Source organism: Anser brachyrhynchus (assembly GCF_964034855.1).
Source record: "Anser brachyrhynchus genome assembly, chromosome: 2".
NCBI classification, from domain to species: domain Eukaryota; kingdom Metazoa; phylum Chordata; class Aves; order Anseriformes; family Anatidae; genus Anser; species Anser brachyrhynchus.
In genome coordinates, this window is record NC_137695.1 from 44,847,940 (window position 1) to 44,868,778 (window position 20,839).

Consider the following 20,839-nt stretch of genomic DNA (forward strand, 5'->3'; position numbering starts at 1 on the left):
ACAGAAATCCTTGGAATTCTGACTATAACTTGCATCTTTTTTTTTTTTTTGTGGAGAAAAATGTATGGCTTAGAGGTAGAAAGAAGTATAAGTTTTGTAGATTAATAGAAAATAGCGAACTTTTTTTTTTCCTTTTCTTCCTCGATGTGGAACATTAGGGCATTTTGACAATAAACTATACCTGTCAGAGTGGGAGCCTATATGTAATGCTAGCAATCAGCTAAGAGGCACTTCATAAGGCTTGGTATTAATCATACTGTCAATTTCAATTCCATGGGCATCCTTCTTTCCACTTTTCGCTTAGAATTTATTTCAGAGCACGATCAAAGCTCTGCTGTTCATTACATTCAGCATTAGCTAATTTGGCTTTTGGCAACTCTTATCCCAGTTCCTATTAAACACTATCCATAAATTGAGATAAGGGTTGTGCCAAAACATTTCAGGATTATCAAATGGCAGCACAGAGATGGGTGCATTATCATACTGCTTTAAAGACTGTTGGGTTACTGTAAAATTAACCATTAGCAAATATTTAAAAGCTCCGAGACAAATTTACACCTACAGCATTTTTTCATGTCTTTGGAATTGATTCAGGATGAAACAAATGTGAGAAAAATCATGTCTTAGAACATTTCTGAAAGGCTCATTTGTGTACTTTGTATTTTTATAGAGAGCTTTTAGGAAATAGTCTTGTAAGTATGCTGTATCGTATTTTGCATCACAGAATATGCTGTGTTTATGAAACAAGATTATTAGCGTTTGAGCTTATGTACCTGTAAGTGTTTTTCCCAAGTTGCAGTCAGTCAGAAGCCTTTGTATAAGGGTGGTATCACAAGATCTTTTCTTTACAATCTTTTAGTTCTTTTAGTTCAGCAGGTGTTTCTAGAACCTGCTTAATGTTTAATTTCTAGTGATAGATCCAAAAATGGCAATGTGCAAGGCTTACGTATATAAATAAAATTCACATTTTACCAGCCCTTACTCTTCTTTTTCATGCTTCAGGGTCTTGGGGAAAAAAACAAAACAAAACAACAGGTAAAGTGCTGAAAAAGTCTTCTGAAAGTAGGCTTACCATTTTCAGTGTAAAAGATCTATAAAAAGGCTGATCAGGTATGTAAATACTGAGAAGTAAGGAACTGGTGGCTTTATTGCAGCGTCAAATAAGTCAGTGAGAAAATTCCTATAGATTTCAGTGGCAGAGGAAAGGGCCAGATCTGCCTCCTCTTAAATGTTACTGCTGGAGAAAACTGTGGAGGATTGTTATGCATCTAAATCTTCTCAAAAAGACTAATACAACTGGTTACCACTTCAGTTCATTAGTTAGACGAAATATGATGTATAGCAGCTGTGGTTGAAAAGTTAGTAAGAAATAGTCTATAAATAAACAGGAAATCTGTTTTAAAAAGACGTAATTGGTAGAAAATATAATGGTGCCATAAGAGGAAAAAAAATACCATGACTATGCAACTGATAGATTGCTTGTGCTTTTCAGCTTCGCTTATCACGTGCCTTGGTAGAATACACTTACTTAACAGGTTGCCACTGATTTATGTTGGAAGTTGTGTCTGGCTTAAATCTTCCTAAGGCTTTCAGAGAGCAGGACCAAGTTTCAGCAGGCATACTGGATTGCTTTGTTTGCTTTCCAACAGGGCTCTCTTTTTAGAAAACAGGAAGTCCAAAAATACCCAAGGGCAGAAGGGACCATCCCTTGCTCACCAGCTCCCTCACCAAGGGATGACGCTTGAAATTTTAATTTTTTTTTTTCATTTTTCTTCCTTTTTTTCCTGCTTTGTTTCACTTTTTGCTTTTGCTGTTACTTCCTGGAAACATGAATAGAGAAGGTTCCTTACAGATTATTTTTGAAATCTTTTATGTGGTCTTATCTGTTCAAGTCCCTTGCTGAGGAGCGCTGGTCTGGAATTGGCTTATTTTCAGTAATGATAGCTATGCAAAGCGACTGTAGTGTTTAGAATAAATTTGCTTCTTCTGAAAGAAACCAAATCAATAATCTGGAGGCATAAGGCCAAGGCTTGACTGGAAAAGGGTTGTGTATCAGTGCTGCTAGAGGCCAGTGCTGCTGGTGTGTGTGTAACAGGAACAAAACAAAGCCTGGCTCCCATGATGGGTAGCGTAATACTTTTTACATGATTGAAATATGCCTCAAAGCTGAATATTATGCCTGGTGCCTTTTTCAGTGTAGATTTCTACTTATAGTGGATTGGTAATAAAAGCACAGAGGAGGATTTCTGCACTAATTAAAGCAGTTGGAGAAATGTAAATGTGTGGACGCTGCAAGCCAGCATTCGTCTCTTAAGACAGGTGAATTTAGTACGTCGCATTGTACCAGCCCCAGAAAAATGAAGTATGTGTAGTGATTCAGCTTCTGAATATTAAGACCCAGATTCAGCAAATGACTGTATTATTTATTAATCTTCCAATTTTAAGCACGTGCTTAAATGTTTTTCTGAACATAAAAGTATTTACAGATATGCTTAAAACTTAAACATAAGCTTAAATACTCTGTTGAGCAGGACTCGATTGCAGAAATGTGCTGGTACAGATGACAGAAGATGTCTGATCTAGTCTTACCTTTCTAATGTTCTGTCATAGATGTTGCTACCAGTTTTCCTCAGGCAGCCTTTGTGGTGTTTTGTTTTGTGCATGTGCTCATCAAGTAAGAGGAGGGAGGTGCCATTCTGTTACAAGCGACAAGTGGACCAGATGATGCCATCTCTGCTGAGGCCTTCTGACGTGTTGTGTAACAAGCTTCTGTCCAGCTGCATCCATCTGAGCTGCGTTGCAATGGGGCAGGCTGAAGCTCTCCCTGCAGGATGCTTGTTTCAGTTTGGAGTTTATGCATTTTTACACAAATGCCTTGTCCTCTTTAAGAAAGGAGAAAATGCATTTTTTAAAAAAAAAATATATACAGTATAGATGACTGTTGTGCTGAAAAGATGTGTTAAATCTGTGCTTTGAAGTGGCAGCGAGCAGGCTGACAAAAGGCTTACTCTGATCTCAAGAACGTGCTTTGTGATGCTCCTAGGAGAAAACTGCCCAAACATGGCGAAGATCTAAGCTTCTCTCTTCTATCATTGTTTTATGTGCTATGTAGAGACTTAAAGGAGCCCAGCAGGTGTAAGTGCACGAAAATTTCACCTGTACTGAGTGTCTTCCAGATGAGAGCAGAGATGGATGTCACCGTGTTAGTACTAGAGTGGCAAGAGGCACTAAGTCTGAGGCAGGATGACTGCACTTTGTTCTTGGTGTTCCCCTTGAGTTTTGGCAGCAAGGAGGAGAAAGCTTACCGTCATGGAAGTGCAGGAGAGATGGGTTTGCTGGTTTGGAGATAAAAGGGATAGATGGAGCATGCAGATTGTGACAGGCATTTGGATTGTATGTGTGTCCATGTGTATGTCTATGGGAGGAGAAGGCAGTCTCAAACTGAATGGGAGAGGTGAAGAAATCTTGAAATAGGACAAACATGAAATAATAACTTCATTTTTTGTCATCCATACCTCCCAGGAATTTTAACATTTCTGTGGGTAAAATGAAACGTTGAAGGGAATTATCAGAGGGTTTTTTTCCCACTAAGATTCTGTGTACACTTTATAAAAATTCCATAATAATATGGGATGTGAGGTTTTAAAGCAGGATTTATCAGAGTAGCAGAAGAAAGGCCTTTCTTAAAGTCCCTCAGCTGTGATAATTCTATTCCACCAGTGGGACTCTAATAAAGCTAGCTTGGACTAAAAGTGGGAAGGAAAGTTTGCTCATGCTTTCTTTTTATGTATATTGCAGAAATATTTTCTCATAAATTTGTTTTATTGCTGTCTATTAAAGACAATTTAATTTAATAGGACTTCCTGAGCTCCATGGAAATTTTTCTTTGCCTGTATTGCTCCCTTGACAGAATTATTTTTCACTTCCCTTCCTCATTTTTCCTGCTCTCAGAAGGATACAAGACTCTCAAAACTAAACACTGTTGCCATAGAAAGAGGTAAATTTATTCTTTGGTCTCTTCCTAGTCTTTGATCTTGGCTTAGCTTAGTGTCAGCATACTGACACTTGCCAGAGTCCTAGCAAAAAACCTAATAATTTCCCTGCATTCTGCTCTGACAATAGCATGGTCCTGCAGTGATACTTTCCTTTATGTTTGCAAAGGCTTTTTGTATAGAATCATTCAGGTTGGAAAAGACCTCTAAGATCATCTAGTCCAACCTTTAACCCAGTACTGAAGTCCACCACTAAACCATGATACGAAGTTCTGCGTCGTTTCTTGAAGACCTCCAGGGATGGTGACTCAGCCGCCTCCCTGGGCAGCCTGTTCCAATGCCACACAACCCTTTCAGTAAAGAAATTTCTCCTAATATCCCACATAAACCTCCCCTGGCAAAGCTTGAGGACATTTCCTCTGGTCTTATCACTCGGCTCCTTGGAGAAGAGCACAATCCCCTCCTCGCTACAACCTCCTTTAAGATAATCGTAAAATACAATGAGGTCTCCCCTGAGCTTTCTCTTCTCCAAGCTAAAAAACCCCAGCTCCCTCAGCAGCTTTTCATAAGACTTGTTTTCTAGATCCTTCATCAGCTTCCTTGCCCTTCTTTGGACACGAAGTAGTTGTATACCAGTAAAGAGAGTAGTAGCAAATACCAGTAGAGGACAGAGGCTCAAAGTGATGTACCATTCTTATATGTTGGCTCTCATGTAGAGGTGCTTATCTATGTAGGGTTGAGTAACCACAGGCCGTCGTTTCATATTACATACTAGTTCTAGACTGGACTCTGTCCAGATTTCTGATTTTAATTGATTTTTTTTGGGGTAAATATTAGATTGTACAATAGGCTTTTCATACAAAATGGTTTTGAAGTCTTTCCCAGCTGACATTTGGCATGCACTTTATCGACTAACCAGCAACGAAGCTACAGCTTTTGTTCTTTTTTTCCCCTTTTTTTTTTTTTTTCAGTTGAGTAGATTTTGACAGGAGTTGCTGCAGTCAGACTGCTGTAGAAATCAGATTAGCTGTTCAAAATTCCAGGAATTTAACCCTAATTTGCATTTTCTGTTTTAGAAGAGACGAGGTTGGGGACACTGCTCCAAAACACAGCTGCTGCTTCTCCTCCTGTGAGTAGCTGCGCAGAACAGAGCAGTTCCTCCAGCTCTCCGAGCACCCGGCACGAGACCACAGAGAGTTTGGTGGCACCGAGTTTACCAAGGGGGCACTCGTTGCTGCTTCTCTCTGTGCCCGCTTGGCAGATTGCAAAACGGGAGGGGACTTTGCTGCTGGCATCAGGGAGCTTACAGCTTGTGTTAATGTTATCCCAGGTTTTGCTCACAGTGAAATAGTCCTCTTGAAATCGTTATGAGGGGCATGTTCTTGGAAACAACGCTGGGTTTTGATGGCTGCAGTTAGAACTAGTGGTTGTTTTTGTAACCTGCTTTAAACGAATGCCCAAACCAGCTCTGAAGAAATTTTAGTATTGGACAAATACATTTGCACTAGTTGTGTAACAAATTTGGATAAGCTTAACTAGTTTCTTCTTGTAATATATTCATACTTGTGTTAATGTAACTTTATGCTATGAAGGAGAAATTTTTGTATATTCTGGCAACTTATACTGTACTTTTAAGACATTTATTTTTTGAAAGCAGATGGTTCCTTTTCCTGGATCTGATATACAGAAATCATACTAAAACAACATTAAGAAATCCGTACAGAATATGAATGATAAAATGAATACAACTACTCATCTCCTTACTTTTTTCTTCAGTTTCTCTTGAATAACTGTTTACATTTCCTTAGTCAAATGGCAATTCCAAAATAAAATATGAACTGTTAATAAGTTAGATATATTCTCTTTTAAAGAGGTTGTATGAGTCATATGACCAACATTCATAATTTCTGCCAGTTGCCTTCCCAATTTTATTAATATTATTTCTAATTTGTAAATAAGAAAAGCAGGAGAGGCCTTGGGATTATTTTTCTTTTTCTTCTGAAAGATGTTAGCAAAGGATAGCTGTTGCTGTCATGCCTTTTTTTCAGGCTCACTAGGACTTAAGAGTTAGAATTGAACTGAATTTGCTGCCTGTTACACACTAAGACATCCCGTTCAGTTCTGAGAACATTATAACTGGTAGAACTTTGTTTTGATGGGATACAAAAGAACACAAAAAAGCCATTCTGATGCATAAACCAAAGCTCTCTAATACAGTCATCTAGTCTTTTTTTTTTTTTTTTTTTTAAACATCCACCTGTAGTTGATGCCTAGGAGAGAGGATGCCAGTAGGGCATAGGGCAAGCAAAAATAATGACTTTTCCCCATCTATATTTTGTCCATCTAGCACTCTCTGGCATGAAGGCTTTCTGAATGGGAGGTTTTGCCCTCATGTTATTTGTGTTTTAAGGCTACCAGTTGTGCTAGCATGAAAACAGACTTCTGGCAAACAGTGTCAAAAGCAGTTTTCATTATGTGTGGGTACCAGGTTTGTTGACAAAACAAATGAAAAACCTTTGGAGTACTGCTTACTGGGCCTTATTCAGGTGATAGGATGATAAAACTCTTCATTTGGTAAAGCAATTAAAACACATTAGTCTCCTAAATCTTCTATTGAAAAAAAAAAAAAAAAGATATATTTTTGAGGGTTAGCTGCAGCATTTTTGCTGGGACACCATTAAGTTGAGTGGGAAAAGAAAACTTTTTTATGAGTGGAGAACATTTTACTGTTGTCAGGACTTTTTTAATAATGTGGTATTGCACATCACTTTACACAGCAGATGTGTTAATCGCTTCATTAACCTCTTCATCTGTATTCAGGTTCTCATTGATGATGTTTTACTGTCACATTAAGTTTCAGCCTTCCTCTCAGCTCTTTAAGCAAATTAGTATTCCTTGCACTATCAGTCTGTTTTCTGGATCTACTAACTTTTTTCTGTAATAGATTTTCAAAAATAATTTCATGTCTGGCTCTTCATTAATCTCTTTTTGTTCTCTTACTTTGTTCCTGCTATCTGATTTGTTATTGGAATTGACTTATTTAGATTTTCACTACCACTGCTACTGGATCTGTAGTATTTTTGCTGCCTTCTTGCTCACCTAGTTCCAGAATGTTAGGGATTTTTGGTGCATCAAGATCACATAATTCAGGAAAATGTATTTCAGAAAGAAGCAATAGTCTTTTCTATTTTATGAAAATTTGGGACAATTTGATGATTAGCTCAGATATGCAATCGACATCTAGGTGTGTCTGAGTATCACCATCATATCAGTGGAACCTAAGTCACTCTTAAAATTAAGCATGTATGTTATATGTTGCCTTATATTGCTCAGGATTTTCTCAACTAGGGGCAAGCTCCTGATTGCAAAAATGCATCATGCTGTTAGCTCAGCCATTGATAAAACAAGATTTAATCATTCTTGCTTAGATAATAGTTATATTTAACATAAATGAAGAAACAGAACCATTGACTTGACAATTTGGCCCTTTTATTCAGTGAGGGGAATGGTGCATGTTGAAGTGAAATTTAAAGGCTGGTTGGGAAGCACTACATTCAACAGAAATTCATATACATTTTCTCATAAATAATCTTAAAATATTTTGTGACAAATGTTGACTAATATGGCATCTTAATTCCAGAACGTTTCTCCATTTACTGGAAAGTGTCTGTTCATGACTTTGCCAAATACCAAATACTTTGCCAAATACTTCAAATACCAATTTGAAGATGGTATTAATTTATTGTGTGTTATAATTATCTGATCCTTACTCAGGAGTGTTTTTAGATTTTAATAACTCTTTAAATGCAAAAATTCTGGGTTTGTTCAACATTTTTTGCAAAATATTTCTATTATGGCACACTCATGCACATGCATATACATGTTGTTATAAATGTGTATAATTCTGTGTAATTATATATGGTTTTGATGTGTTTAAATGCTTATACATGACTATGTGCTAGATGCCATAATTCAGTTTCTATGCATGAATAAAATGTTTGAAAAGCTGTTTATCTGGAATCATAAACACAAATTTAAGTTGAAAAATAAGAGTACATAGTGAAAATGGGATTTTTATGAAAATAAACTAAACGATATATGTGTATATTCAAATTATGAATGACAGTAAATAGAAAAATATGGAGTAGCTGAGCCTAAACATAGTTATACTATGTTATCTGTGTACTTGTCGCAGGAAATCATTGTTTTTATATCTATTGCTAACACTTGGAAAAGGTATTATACTGTTCTCTCCATGCTTCAAACTCTATTGAATAATATTTTTCTTTTTACTTTTTTTCCAGCACTTGCTGCTAGCAATAAAGTTTGTCATGGCATTTGTAATTCCTGATAAACCAAGAGATATCCAGATTAAACTGGCCAAGTTGGAATTTGAATCTCTAGAGGCTCTCAAAAAACAGGTAAGGGTAACTGACTTGTACAGCAGTGAAAGCTTTTGGTGGCCTTAAGGAAAAAATAAATTAGGAATATTTTGCTTTAGTTTTAAAGAATAAATACATAAATCCCCAGATGTTGAAATTCCTTTAACATTGTATAAAACATACCTTTTGTGTGCTCCAGGTGCAGCTGTGTAACCTCCTCTATTCTGTGGTGTTTGTGTATAATTGGCAATTTATTTTTTTAAACATCTACCATAGCTTCTTGTGACAAAGTGATCTCTTAATTCTGCACAAACCAAGTCGGCAAAGAACACGCTGCCTTTTCTAGTTAGACACACCCAAAGCCTCATGTGGTAGCAGAACGTCACTATTGAGGTCAGCAATGTCTTCCATAATCAGCCATAACAAATAAAACCCAAATTGCAATTGAATCTAATGCCTGATAGTTTTGTTTTGCCTTTCTCTAGTATTTTGGTGTGGAGTTACCAGGAGCTAGTCGTGGATCACATTTACTCTTTAGATGATATTAAAAGGAGCAGGGCTACAATTCAATTTTAGATGTTCCTTCTCTGTTTTCATTTTGTAAACAGGCAAAACTAGGTCATCCACAAGAACCTTAAGCTCAAGTGAATATGATCACCTTTGGTTAGAGCGTACCAACTGGAATATATGCAGTCTCTTTTAATAAGAAAATGTGTGTCAGCAGTTAGGACTTTGTCTCCTACACTTGTATCTGTGCGTTCATTGAACTAATGTATGCCTGATCCCGAGTTCTTCAGGGTTTCGTTCATCCAATAGTGAAAAGTTGGTCTGAATTTCAGTAAGAACCAGAAGCTTGCCAATTCTCTTCTAATACTTTCAGTCCTCTTGCAGGATTCAGGAAGAGCATTGACTCATTTTTAAGTGCCTTGGTAGGTACTTCAAACACGAGTATCTACCATCACCTTTTTACATTTCCTGTAATTGATAACTGTTATGTATTTCATAGAAATGTGAAGATTTGGGCTTTTCTTCTGTTGCCTGAATTTCAGTACAAAAATCCTGCCTTTGAAAGTAATTCGTGGGCAGTGCAAAAAGGTACTGAACCATTTATTTTGGAAGCACATGTTCAGGTTCTTCCTCTTGTTACCGAGAGTCATCAAGGTAATCTAAAGCGTAAGTCTTTCTTTCAAGCAAAAACCAGCAACAAACAACAAAAAAATAGAAAAAGCTGTTTAAAAGAACAGGTATGGGGCAAATGTCCGGGGCAGGTGTTTTGTGGCATCATGTTACAAAGAAACTAGCTCACATACTTTTATGTAAGTGTGAATTACATCCCTCTTTTAATGCTATCCAGACATGCATACCATTGTGTTAAAAGTGATGTGTATTTCTTGGAAGTGTTAGAATACCACTGTCTTGGGATGTAGCTATTAGAAGGGTATTAACAGTATCAGACTGTAAATCTCTAAGATGCTGAAATAGATTAAGCTCCATATGTAGTGTGTAGAGAGAAAATCTCTTAACACAGCTACTTTGAACAGTTGTATTGATTATGTTTGGGATCCTTAAGTTTAGGCAGTGCAAGTATTCGTGAAAAATGCCACAATTAAAAAAAAAAACAACCAAACAAAAAACCCCACAACATTTTGTATTGGAATGAGTGTCTACCATTTTGAAGTTCTCAAACTTTAGGTAAGAAGGGGTTTTAGGAAGTTCTGAAATGCTTCTTTTAAGTATTTCTTTATGTAGTTTGTGTTGAGACTGTTGAAAGGGAGTGGACTGTTGAATAGGTTGTAATAATTTGATCTCTTTTGGAAATATGATACACTCAATGTATCATATTTTTAACTTAAGACAAAACACTTTAACTTTTCTGAATCCGAACTGGGGAATGTTTTACATCTGTGGACTTTGTTTCAGATTTCCCTTTTGTCCTTCAGGGCAAGACTTGTTAGACTTTTATTTTTTTTTGTCTTTTTTTTTGGGGCGGGGGGCAGTAAATAAAGTTAATGGGAGCACATGAACAGAGGATTAAGGAGCACATGGTGAAAGATTGTTGGAAAAAGAGCAGAAGCAATGCTGTTCACAATACCTAAAGTTCTGTCTTATTTTTTTTGTCACCTGGAAGGAAGCCTGGGTGCTGGGCAACTAGAAATGGGTACTGTCTGCTGCTGGGATGATGGGCCCTTTGGTGAGCATCATAATCCGTCATAAGGAAGTAGCTAACTCTAAAGTGGGGTGAGGTGCTTAAAACTCTTTTCCCTTTGCTTCATTGCTGTACTCGTCTCTGTCACAACTATTTCTTGCAAGTGCAGAAGCATGCTGTGTTGCTTGGTCTAAATCCTGTTTTAAGGAAGAGAGACCAAATATAGGTGTGCCTGCAAGCAGCAAGGGAACGCTCAGCTAATTCTCATGTGGTTCAGGAATGACCATGTGTGTAGGTGAATCCCAGCGCTGTAAAACTAGTGTGACGACACTGCAGCTTTTCAGGGCAGTGTTCTAGTGACATTAAAAGCTACGTGGATAAGCATTCTGGTTTCTGGACACAGCTTGATGAATAGACAAAAGGGTCCAACCTCATGGTTGGAGATGTGTCAGCAATCTGTCCTTACAAAAGACCAAGTTCCAGAAACACAAGTAAACCACACATAAAACAGCATATCTTGTATTTTGTGGGCTAGATTACAGTAATGTTTTCAGGTACTATGAGATCTTCCCAATATTGCTGTCTGCTGACAAAGACAAACATTAGAAGAAATAACTTCATTCTACACTGAAACTAGACCCAGGCAAACCAAATCAGAAACAAATTGAGGAAAAATAATTATTCATGCAATTATATTCTGAGCATGAAATACTGAGAGAACTCCAACAGGTTTTATTATTGTTTTTCAGGAAAATGAAAGTTTTAAATAGTGAGGAATGGTGTATCTCTTCACAAAGTGCAGCTACCTAGACAGAATCAGTATTCTGAAAACAAAAGCTTATTGATATTTAAAAAAAAAAAGTTTTTGTAATGGTTCTTTTGCATTGAAAGTCTGAATTTTCTGAATTAGATAAAGATGCTTTTCTTTACAGCATCTCGTTCACTATCTCATCAAAATAAACATAGCACGGATAGCAACAATAAAAGTAGAAATAAATATTAGTGAAAGAGTTCACTTCATCAGAATAACTGTACGGGAAAAAAGACAAACTGTGATTAAGCTTGAGCAGAAGTGCAGGTGTGGAGGTTTTTGTTGTTGTTGTACCGTGCATCCCTTCCCAGTTCCCTCTTTACCTCCAAGGGGAGCCAATCTATAAAAGACCTGTCATCCCTGTGCTCTAGTTTCCTTCCTCAAGGTGTTCTAGCACTCAGTGGCCAGTGTCTTTTAACAGGAATACCTTTTCCTTCTGCTAAGTGAAGTCTTTCAGCACCCGCTCTGAAGAAGTGTGTCCATCTGTTCACCTGTGTCCACCCTGCTAGCACTAATCGCGTTGAGTATACACCAAGCGTAAGTCTGCTGGCCCATCTGGCCACTGTCCTGTTGGAGTTCTTAGTTCCCTGAGAACAACCTTCTGTAGCTCAGAACAAAACAGAAATGCTTCTAACTTAAGGCTCTTCTGCATTGGGCAGCATCTTTGCTGCTGCTTGTACCACTGCAAGCTGCTGTTCTCGCAGAGCTTTTCCACTTCCATGTCATACGTCTCCGAATGTGACTGTGATGGGTCAACATAGCTACTTGAACCGGCAGTGAGCCTCAGAAATGTTTTTTTTTTTTTTTTTTTTTGTGGGAGGAGGAGGAGAAGATCCTTTTTTTACTACTTAACACTGAGAGAGCATGAGTTGTTACTGCTTAACATCTTGCTTATTTATCTTGCAAAATGGGAACTCATTCAGTGTTGTAATTACTAGAATTAGAGGGCTCAAAAAGGATGATACGTAGCTTCAGGACTACCCTCAAAACACTGCTGATACTAAAAGCAGAAGCTTATTTTGTGCTTGCTGGCAATGCTGAGCAAACACAAGCCTGCAGGCAGTCAGAAGAGACAAAATAGCAGAGATGAAAACAGTTCATTCAACTAGTCAAAGATGTGCAAGACAGCCAGTCAGAAAGCCCGGTGAAACTTGAGCTCAGATGATGAATTTAAGTTAAAACAGAACGAGATGAAATAAAACACCCACTTTATGTTTTAACCCCCCAAAAATAAAATTATATTTTTTGGGGGAGAAGCATTACTGTTTTTAATGAAGTCTCACTTTTTCCAGCAAAAATGTGTGGCCGCAATTTTTTTAAGGCTATACTGGTTTACAGGTTTGTATAATCAGACATAACTCACAGATGATGTTAAAATAGAACCATTGCTAATAATTGTTGTTTACTGTTGCATTTTTTTAAGAGCCCAAACTTATTAATTTAGCTTTGCAAATGCAGTTTCTCCCCCGTGAATAGTCAGAATGCCTCCAAGCATGTCATAATATGCCATTTGCATGCAGTTGGTAGCTGCAGGGATATAATACAAATGTAATGCAAGATTCATTATATTATCATAACACATTTTTTTAAACATAGGGAGACTTGCACCCTATAGGAGAACAAGCTGTCTTCACACATAGTTGTGCCAGTGTATTTTAAACATGAATTCCTTAATTCTGGTCCTTTCTTTGGAAATTCCATTTAATGTAAAAGTGTTAGCAAAATCCTTCAAAAAAAAAAAAAGCCCATAATTTGAGAGAGAAGGCTTTGTGTCCCCATTTGTGACTTTCCAACTGACAGTGAGATGACACTGTGTCTGCCTGGTTTATAGATGAATTAAACGTTTGAATATGTGACCATTGAGAGTCAACTGTATCAGTACAAACTTAAATAAATATGTGTATAATCTGATGGTAACTGATACCTTTGCACGCTCTCAAAGGCAAAAGAAGCAAACAGTACCCCTACTGGGATGCTGGTGTAATTTCCTTTTCCAGCAATCCGTTTGTTCTCTGTGACTGTTCCAGGGTGAAACTATCCATTCAGTTATGTTTCTGTAACAGCTAAGTCACCCTGGAAAGGTAACTGGTTTTAGTTTTCTCAAGTCCTGATCTGGAGCCTGGTGCTGGAATGAACATCAGTTAGTTTAGTCCTCGCTTTTTGCCTGACATCCTGGATCATTGACAAGGAGTGATCTCAACAAAGAAACCTGGAGTAAGGGGATAGGATAAAACTAGGTTAAAGTTGTTCCTACCAGTACAATGCTGCAGTTACATCAGGCTTTCAGGGTTTCAGAACCCATGGGGGATCCCAATTATATATGAACTGGTTTGAATACAAGGGGAGAGACTGTTTCACTTCCCATACAAATGAGAGTGAAACGCATGGCCAGAGTCGATTTCAGGAACTCTGTTAACCAGCTTTCAAAAGGACATTCGTGTGTCTGCAGTTGCAGACTTTTGAATAATTGCTGCACCTATTGCTAAGAAGGTGAAGTAACAGAGCAAGAGACAAAACGAAATCTCATCTTGTCAAAATCACTTCAAAAGAAAAGAATCCCAAAAGATTATACTTACCGTGATTTGGTACTGAAATTCTCTTTATGATACTTAAAAGAATTTGAGGTGATTTTTAAACAAACAAAGGAGTATTGGTTGCAAAAACTGCTTCACACCCCCAGTAAAAAGAAAATCAACTCTCTATTTTTTTTAAGGTGGCTTCACTGTCATCCTGTCTACAGGGAAAACTCTTTCTGAGACCCCCTGGAGATCAAAAAGCAGTACACAGAATTCCTGAAAGAGACAAAAAAAAGAAGGGGGGGTGTGTTGATGTCCATGTGTTGCTAGTGATGACACTTGCTCCCTGACAGAGTGTTTGCACAGACTGATCACGGCAATTCTAAGAACAAGTTTCAAACATGATACATGTTGCCTATCCAGCCTCTGGGTTTTTATTCATTTTGAATGTAGGAAGTCTCAATGCCTGCTCATGGTGCCTTGAATACTCATACTCCCTGTTGCATGAAGAATAGCACTCTGTTCTGTATCTACCATGTCACTGGGGTGGCTTACAGGCATGCCAAATAGGCACGTCTTTGCTATATATTTTATGGTAATTTTTTTTTTCTGAAATGATATGCAATTTCTTGTCTGAATAGCATAGAAGGAGTAACATTGTGTTTTATATGCATAAATTTTGTTTAAATTGCACAATGTCCATAAATAATACACTGTACATAAGACTTAGTAGCACATTTTTTTTTATGTTAGAGTAGTTCTTATACAGATATTTTTCAAACTTTCACCATGGAGTACTTTATAAAGGTGGTATCATGGACCATTGCTTCTCTCACTTTCTAATATCTAATTCTGTTTTTTCCCCCAGCCCTTAAAGAGTTGATGTAGTTGAAAATACATTGGGAGGGGTGACTTTCAGGTGACAAGATAAAGATTAGCACTTGTTCACACAGTTCATTCTGTATTTTTGCCATTTTGCAGTCTGTGTTGCTGGCCTAAGCATGCAAGTTAAAGAGATGCTGTATTTAAATGGTAGACTGCAGCTTTTTTTATAATCACACACATATATATGCATATACACACACACACAAGTAAACAAGAAGGAAACAGTGTCAAGTACTCAGATACAGAACATTTTCTCTTAATTCACAAGAGGTGTCAACATCCCTCAGTACAGTCAAGGACTGTGTTGCATAGTAGGGAGGAGACCTGTTCTGGAGACGTTTAAGTCTGTCCCCTCCTGAATTTAGACCCAGCACTCTTTCCTGATAGTTTCTGCTGCAACTATGGTTTGAGATTCAATCTGGTAAGGAGTGTGTTTTTTGTGAAGAACAGGCTGCTGACCGTCCTGGGCTGGACCCAGTCTTGTATGGCCTGAATCCCTGACACATACGCAGTGATAGTTTGTGCAGTTAGCTTTGCAGCTACTGCTCTGCACTGGTGATGTCCATCAGGATGACATTTTTTATTTCCTTCTTTGAACCCTTTCAGTGTTAGCAATGAATTATCGTAGAACATTAACTTTCCTCTGCCTCATCCTTTCATCCAGTTGAGGATGGGTGGAACTGTTGCTCTTCCTTCTCCAATGCTAGACAGAAAAAGACTGCATTGCAGGAGCTTTCAGGTTTTGCAAGCCTCTGGCTCTTGAAGTGTCTTACTGGAGACACCCACCTGGCAGGCAGTGCAGGTGACTGACTCTTAGTCGAATTACAGTCTCCTAGGAGCCACTCAGGTCCCACAGCTGAATAACATACTGTATTTGGGTTTTGGCTTGGGGTTCAACGTTTTTGATAAAATATACTGCGGCCCAATGGCTGTAATTAGAAATTGCCTGCCTGATACTGATATCCTGATACTGAGCCTATCAGGAACAGCTGTATTAGGGGGAAAAGAAACGTTTATCAAATATGGCATGCAATATCTACCAGCGGCCACAAAAAAATGTCTAGGAAAGAGCAGGAAAACATGGCAAGTGGGTGTTGTGCATCCTCCTAAAATTCTCCTACTTCCTAGTGATTTTTTTCAGCTCTGATTTCTAAGCCAGGTGCAATTTCTTTGTATTCTTTAGTGGTCTTCTATTCCTTGATGTTCTTTCTCTGTTTGAACCATTTTTAGCTTTAGGATCCACAATGTCCTTTTGTCAAGAAGAGCTACAATTCATTATTCTTGGTATGAAGGACATGGGTTGATTTTTTTTTAAATTATTTTTTAATTTTTTTTTCCCAGTCAACGTATTTTAATCAGGTTTGGTAGAAAAAATCTTTAGCTTTTATATATGAGAGGAGGTGTTTGACTGAATTATGATTGAGATCCTTTTGGCTTCTGGAATCTGTGAATTCGAGTTTCCATAATTTTATTTTATGAGCTTTGTGGAAAATATGACTGCCTGATTTACTTTTAACTTGTTAATGATACTTGCAAATTTACTTTAAGACAATGAGTATACTCAAAACTTGTGCTTCAAGGTTTTAGATAATTCCCTTTTTTTTTTCCTATGCATAAATGGCCAAATAATGTGAAGTGGCTCAAATCTTTCTTGGAAGCAAGGTTACCTTTCTAATAACAGTGCGGGAGCCAGACAGATGACTAGATTTGGGAAAATAAAAATTGGCAATGTTCTTTTAGCTTTCGATCTTCCGCTATGGCATGCTGCATGAATCACTATTCCTACTGTTTCTTTCCACCACAGGGCTGTTGCCCTGAGTGTACTTTGGTCTCTCTTTTTCTTTTCTGGTGGAGCATTGTTTAATCAATCTGCCAAAAAAATGAGAAGTCTGAGAACTTTCATTTTGATAGTTATCGTTAGATGACATATGCAGGAGTTGATGGTGATTGATCTCATGGCCTGTTTTGTCTTTGAAGTATGCAGATGCATTGTAACACAGCATAACAAATAAAAAACAAACAAACAAAAAACACAACCTAAAGTTAGGTTTATCACATGGGACTGAAGCACTTAGACCACCTTCCAAACTCTGGTGACTTTATAGTGGAAGGAAGTATTGTATTGATGACGAATAGGTTTATGTTACTTAATACATTTAGGTATTTTCACCTGTTGCTCATATAAAAATGTATTTTACATCTAAAATATAAATTGATTTATAAATATAAATTTAAAATAATTATTCCATTATTGGCTATATTGTCTTTTTTAGGCAGTTATGTGTAGAAGAGTCAGGTCTTTGTTTTATGACCAATGCACTCAAATCCTGAGTGGTTGAATCTTTCTTCAGTTTGTGATTCCTTGGGTTTCAAGGGGACATCTTCATTATGGAGTTGTGGCAGCACTTCTGTAATCTATAGCTGAATTTCTGCAGCCCATGCTTTCTGCATAGGAATTGTTACATCTTTCCTTGGTAACTACTGCATGCCTTTATTTTCTTAAAGGCATCTTTATAGTCACAATAGGCAATTTTTGAAAAGTTCAGCTAATTACAAGCAGCCACTTTTCCCTGGAGTAGATGCATTTAAAAGTTACCATCTGTTTACTCATGTATTGTGTGCATCATGTTTTCCAGAAAACATTAATCGTAGTGGGTAGCTCTGAGGGCAGAACTGTTGCACTAAGATAAACATTTGAGAGTCTGTTTTAATGCCCAAAGCCTCTTAGTTTTTTTTAGGCCAAATTATTTTATGTCCTCTGTCCAGTGTTTCTAGGCATGCTACAGTTAAATGCTACTTTCTAAATTCAAATTCTGTGTTGTGGTTTTGTTGACGGTTTTAAAGAGTGGTAATCTCACAATTAAGGCCCCAACTTAAATGGCAAGATTAAGATAGTGCTTCTACTTGCTTACAGCTGACACTTAAGGAAAATGCTAGTTGTATTATACTTACAAATACAATATTACTCAATACTTTTTGTAATATGTCAGTGTAAATATAATAATACTGGTGCAAAAGGAGGACGTTTTGTTACGTCAGTGTGCTAGGAGTGTGCTTTTGCTAACCAGAAAGTGTGATTTCAAGTAATTCACATTTTGAGTTTTTTTAAAATAAATATTTTTACAAATTATGTTTTCTGCAAGCTGTAAATAATTATAAGCAAACACGATGAAAAAAAGTAAGCATTGTGTACTGTACAATTACTCTAGAAAAGACAAATGGAACTTTCTTAAGAGCAAAGTGTCTCGTTTTTTGCATTGATACCAGTCAGGAAACATAACTTGTGGTTTTCTAATGTTGGCTTTATTTGGAGGGGATATACATGAAAATGTCTGAACAGCAGAGGACTCATCTGTTTCAGCTGTTAGTCGGTGCAATGCCATTAGTGTATGTAATCAAGGGAGGTCAGGGGTTGTTGGTAGTTTTTTTTCTTCTGAATATCTCCTTAAAAGCCAGGTAATGAGAGCTGGAAATGAAGAGCTGTCGGCTCGTCAAATATCCCGGAGATCACTTGGCTGTCACAGTATATGGAAGTTACGTAAGGTGTATAAGCACATTACATAAGGGCTCCCTCGTGCTCGGGGTCACTGGCTGTTCTTCCAGAACGAGCCACCGCTCGCCTGAAGCCAGCAGAGAAACGGAGAGCACACTTCAGAAATGTGCATCGAAATTATTTCTACGCTAGTAGCAGCAGTTTTGCAGGAGATGTACATACGACTACATTCAGCAGAAATAGAATGACGTGGAAGAACAAAATCAGATAAGAAATTAATTGAATTTTCCTTTGACTAAGTGAATATCAGTTTAAAAGAGCAGCTTAGATACCTTGTATTGCAGAGGTATATACATTTAAATATATTTTTCAATATATATATTCAATACTGTTTGAAATGGTGGGGAGGTTTTAGGCCCAGCTAGAGGGACCCATTCATTATTCACATACAGACCAGTTAAGCATTTCTTTGCTTTTAATTTGGAAAAGAGAATTGTAGCTCAGCTTTTGTTAGCTTTTTTGATATTGCTAGTAAAATCTTCTGAAGATTTAACTGGACTTCTCTTGCAAAGAGAAGTATAGATATTTCTCTAGGGGGAAAAAAATTAAGCTGGAGAAAATCTATGGAGGCCTTTTTAATTCATCATGGTTTAAGAGCAAGATCAAAAGGTGTTTAATAATGAACCTTTTTCCACTCGGAGTAGCACGTTTTAATGGTAGCAGTAAGAGCATGACTCTCATTCTTTGGTCAGATAGCAGTAGCACCTTCTTCACAATGTGCCAGATTTAATTTATATTAGAAGTTAAATGGTTGAAATCACTGTATCCAGTAACTCTAACAAGTAACAGATGATAGCTCTACAAGGTGTTCTCTTCTCCTTGAGTTACTGGAAAGGTCTGATTCAGATGTGCAAGGAGTGCTCTCTTTCATCTCTTGGCGTCTTCTCAAAATGTCTTTCAGAAGTGGGGGAGATTCAGTTCACAACCTTCTTGTCCACGAAACAAAGAACAAAATTTTATGGAGCCTGACTTGCTAAGTGAAATGTAGGAAATTCTGCCCGTTGGCAGTCTCCTGTTAACCACTAACTTCCTGTGAAAAGCGCTTTCTGCTGGGTCAGCCTGTTGGCTCGTCCTGCAGCAAGCACAGCTTTCCATTACCTCTGTGAAGGAACATTTGGCCGTAGGAAAGCAGCCCATTTTCCTGCATTAGTGCCACGAAACTTACAGGTTGTCGCCTTACTGTTGCTAGGATCTCATTTACCAGTTTGTGACTCCTTCTTGCTTTGTTAGTGTGGTGCAAACTGAGTGTTTTCCTCGAGGAAAATACACAAATCTGTTCTGACTTCCCATGTCTAGGAAGATTGCCCCGTGAAACCAGCCTGCAGCCCCTGTTCTGCCTAAATATAACATTTCATGCACACCTCCAGTGCACGTGATAACTGATGGGTAGTCACTGAGAGAGGGGCCTCTATGGACAGTTAATTAAAGAAGAGTAATTATTTACCTGTTGTAGTAAGTAATGGGTTGTTTTTCAAGGTGTGTAGTCTACGTTCATCTTACAACGCACCCGAATTCTTTGCATCTTCAGAGTTGTGGGTCTTGCTGGCTCCTTATTGATACAGAAAGGGGGAGCTGGTTGTTCCTTCTCCAGCTGGGACTTAAGGACAGCCATATCACATTATGGGTGTCAAGTGTATCGACAGCAAAATCCATGCAATATAAGTTAAAGAACCAGTTGAAGGAAAATATTGTGTCCTTGGTATTCAGTTTGTAGGTAAACAAGGGCCAAACGATTTAAGTCCATCTTCTAGTTCTGTCCAATCTGCAGCCAGACTTACCTTTATCTGACAAAAAGAGTCCCTGACTATAAATAAATGTAGTTTTTGGAGATTGTTTGGTTTAAAAATGGTCTCCTCCCCTTCCTAATCTGTCAACTTTTGTACCAATTTTTCTTCTTATTTTGTGCAGCGTGCTTTATTCTGAAAGGGTGTTTGTCTTTGTTCATTTTGTGTGTAGACTCTATTGATGTTTTCAGTTTTGCATTTCTTTGTTTTACTTAATGTTTATGACCTCCATGGGAAAGACATTGTTAGGCTATAGCACAGTGAGTTTCATGACCCCGATATAATAAATGTACTCTTTGCCTTGTTGCAGTTCACCCTGAGCTCTAATCGGTTGTTAGGAATTTTTAAAGTCCCTATAGAGCGAGTGTTTTGAAAACATCCATTTATTTGCCACTATGAGTGGTCCACAGCTCTACACACAGTGACAACGGAATTAATCCAGGGAAAGAAACGGTCTGAAAAAAGTCATTTAAGTACCCATGCTAGCCTTGCTCCATCCACTAGGCAGTTTGTTTATATTGATTTTATTAGGACACAAACAAAGAACTGTGGAATAAAAGAATCTATTCTGAATTGTACTGTTCACTCATCAAAATATTCAGTATTTCAATAAAATGTTCGGGCCTCTCAACTAGATTAAATTGTATTTACACTCATTATACACACATTTTGGTTGTAGCTCTCAAAATACTCTGTTCTCAAGGCCTTCATTTCAATGAGAACAGAATGTTCTGATGTGGAAAGAAAGCCTCATGAAAACAAAATTGAAT

The 20,839-nt window shown here is 37.7% G+C and overlaps 1 protein-coding gene across 5 annotated transcripts in view; it reads left to right on the forward strand.

The window, feature by feature from the left end:
- ANO10 (anoctamin 10) overlaps nucleotides 1-20,839 on the forward strand; it is a 119,356-nt gene that overhangs the window by 71,478 nt on the left and 27,039 nt on the right. For all 5 annotated transcript variants that reach the window (XM_080582698.1, XM_080582700.1, XM_080582702.1 and 2 more), the window contains one exon: nucleotides 8,297-8,413. In XM_080582698.1, the coding sequence (XP_080438824.1) occupies nucleotides 8,297-8,413 (117 nt within the window). The remainder of the gene's footprint in view (nucleotides 1-8,296; nucleotides 8,414-20,839) is intronic.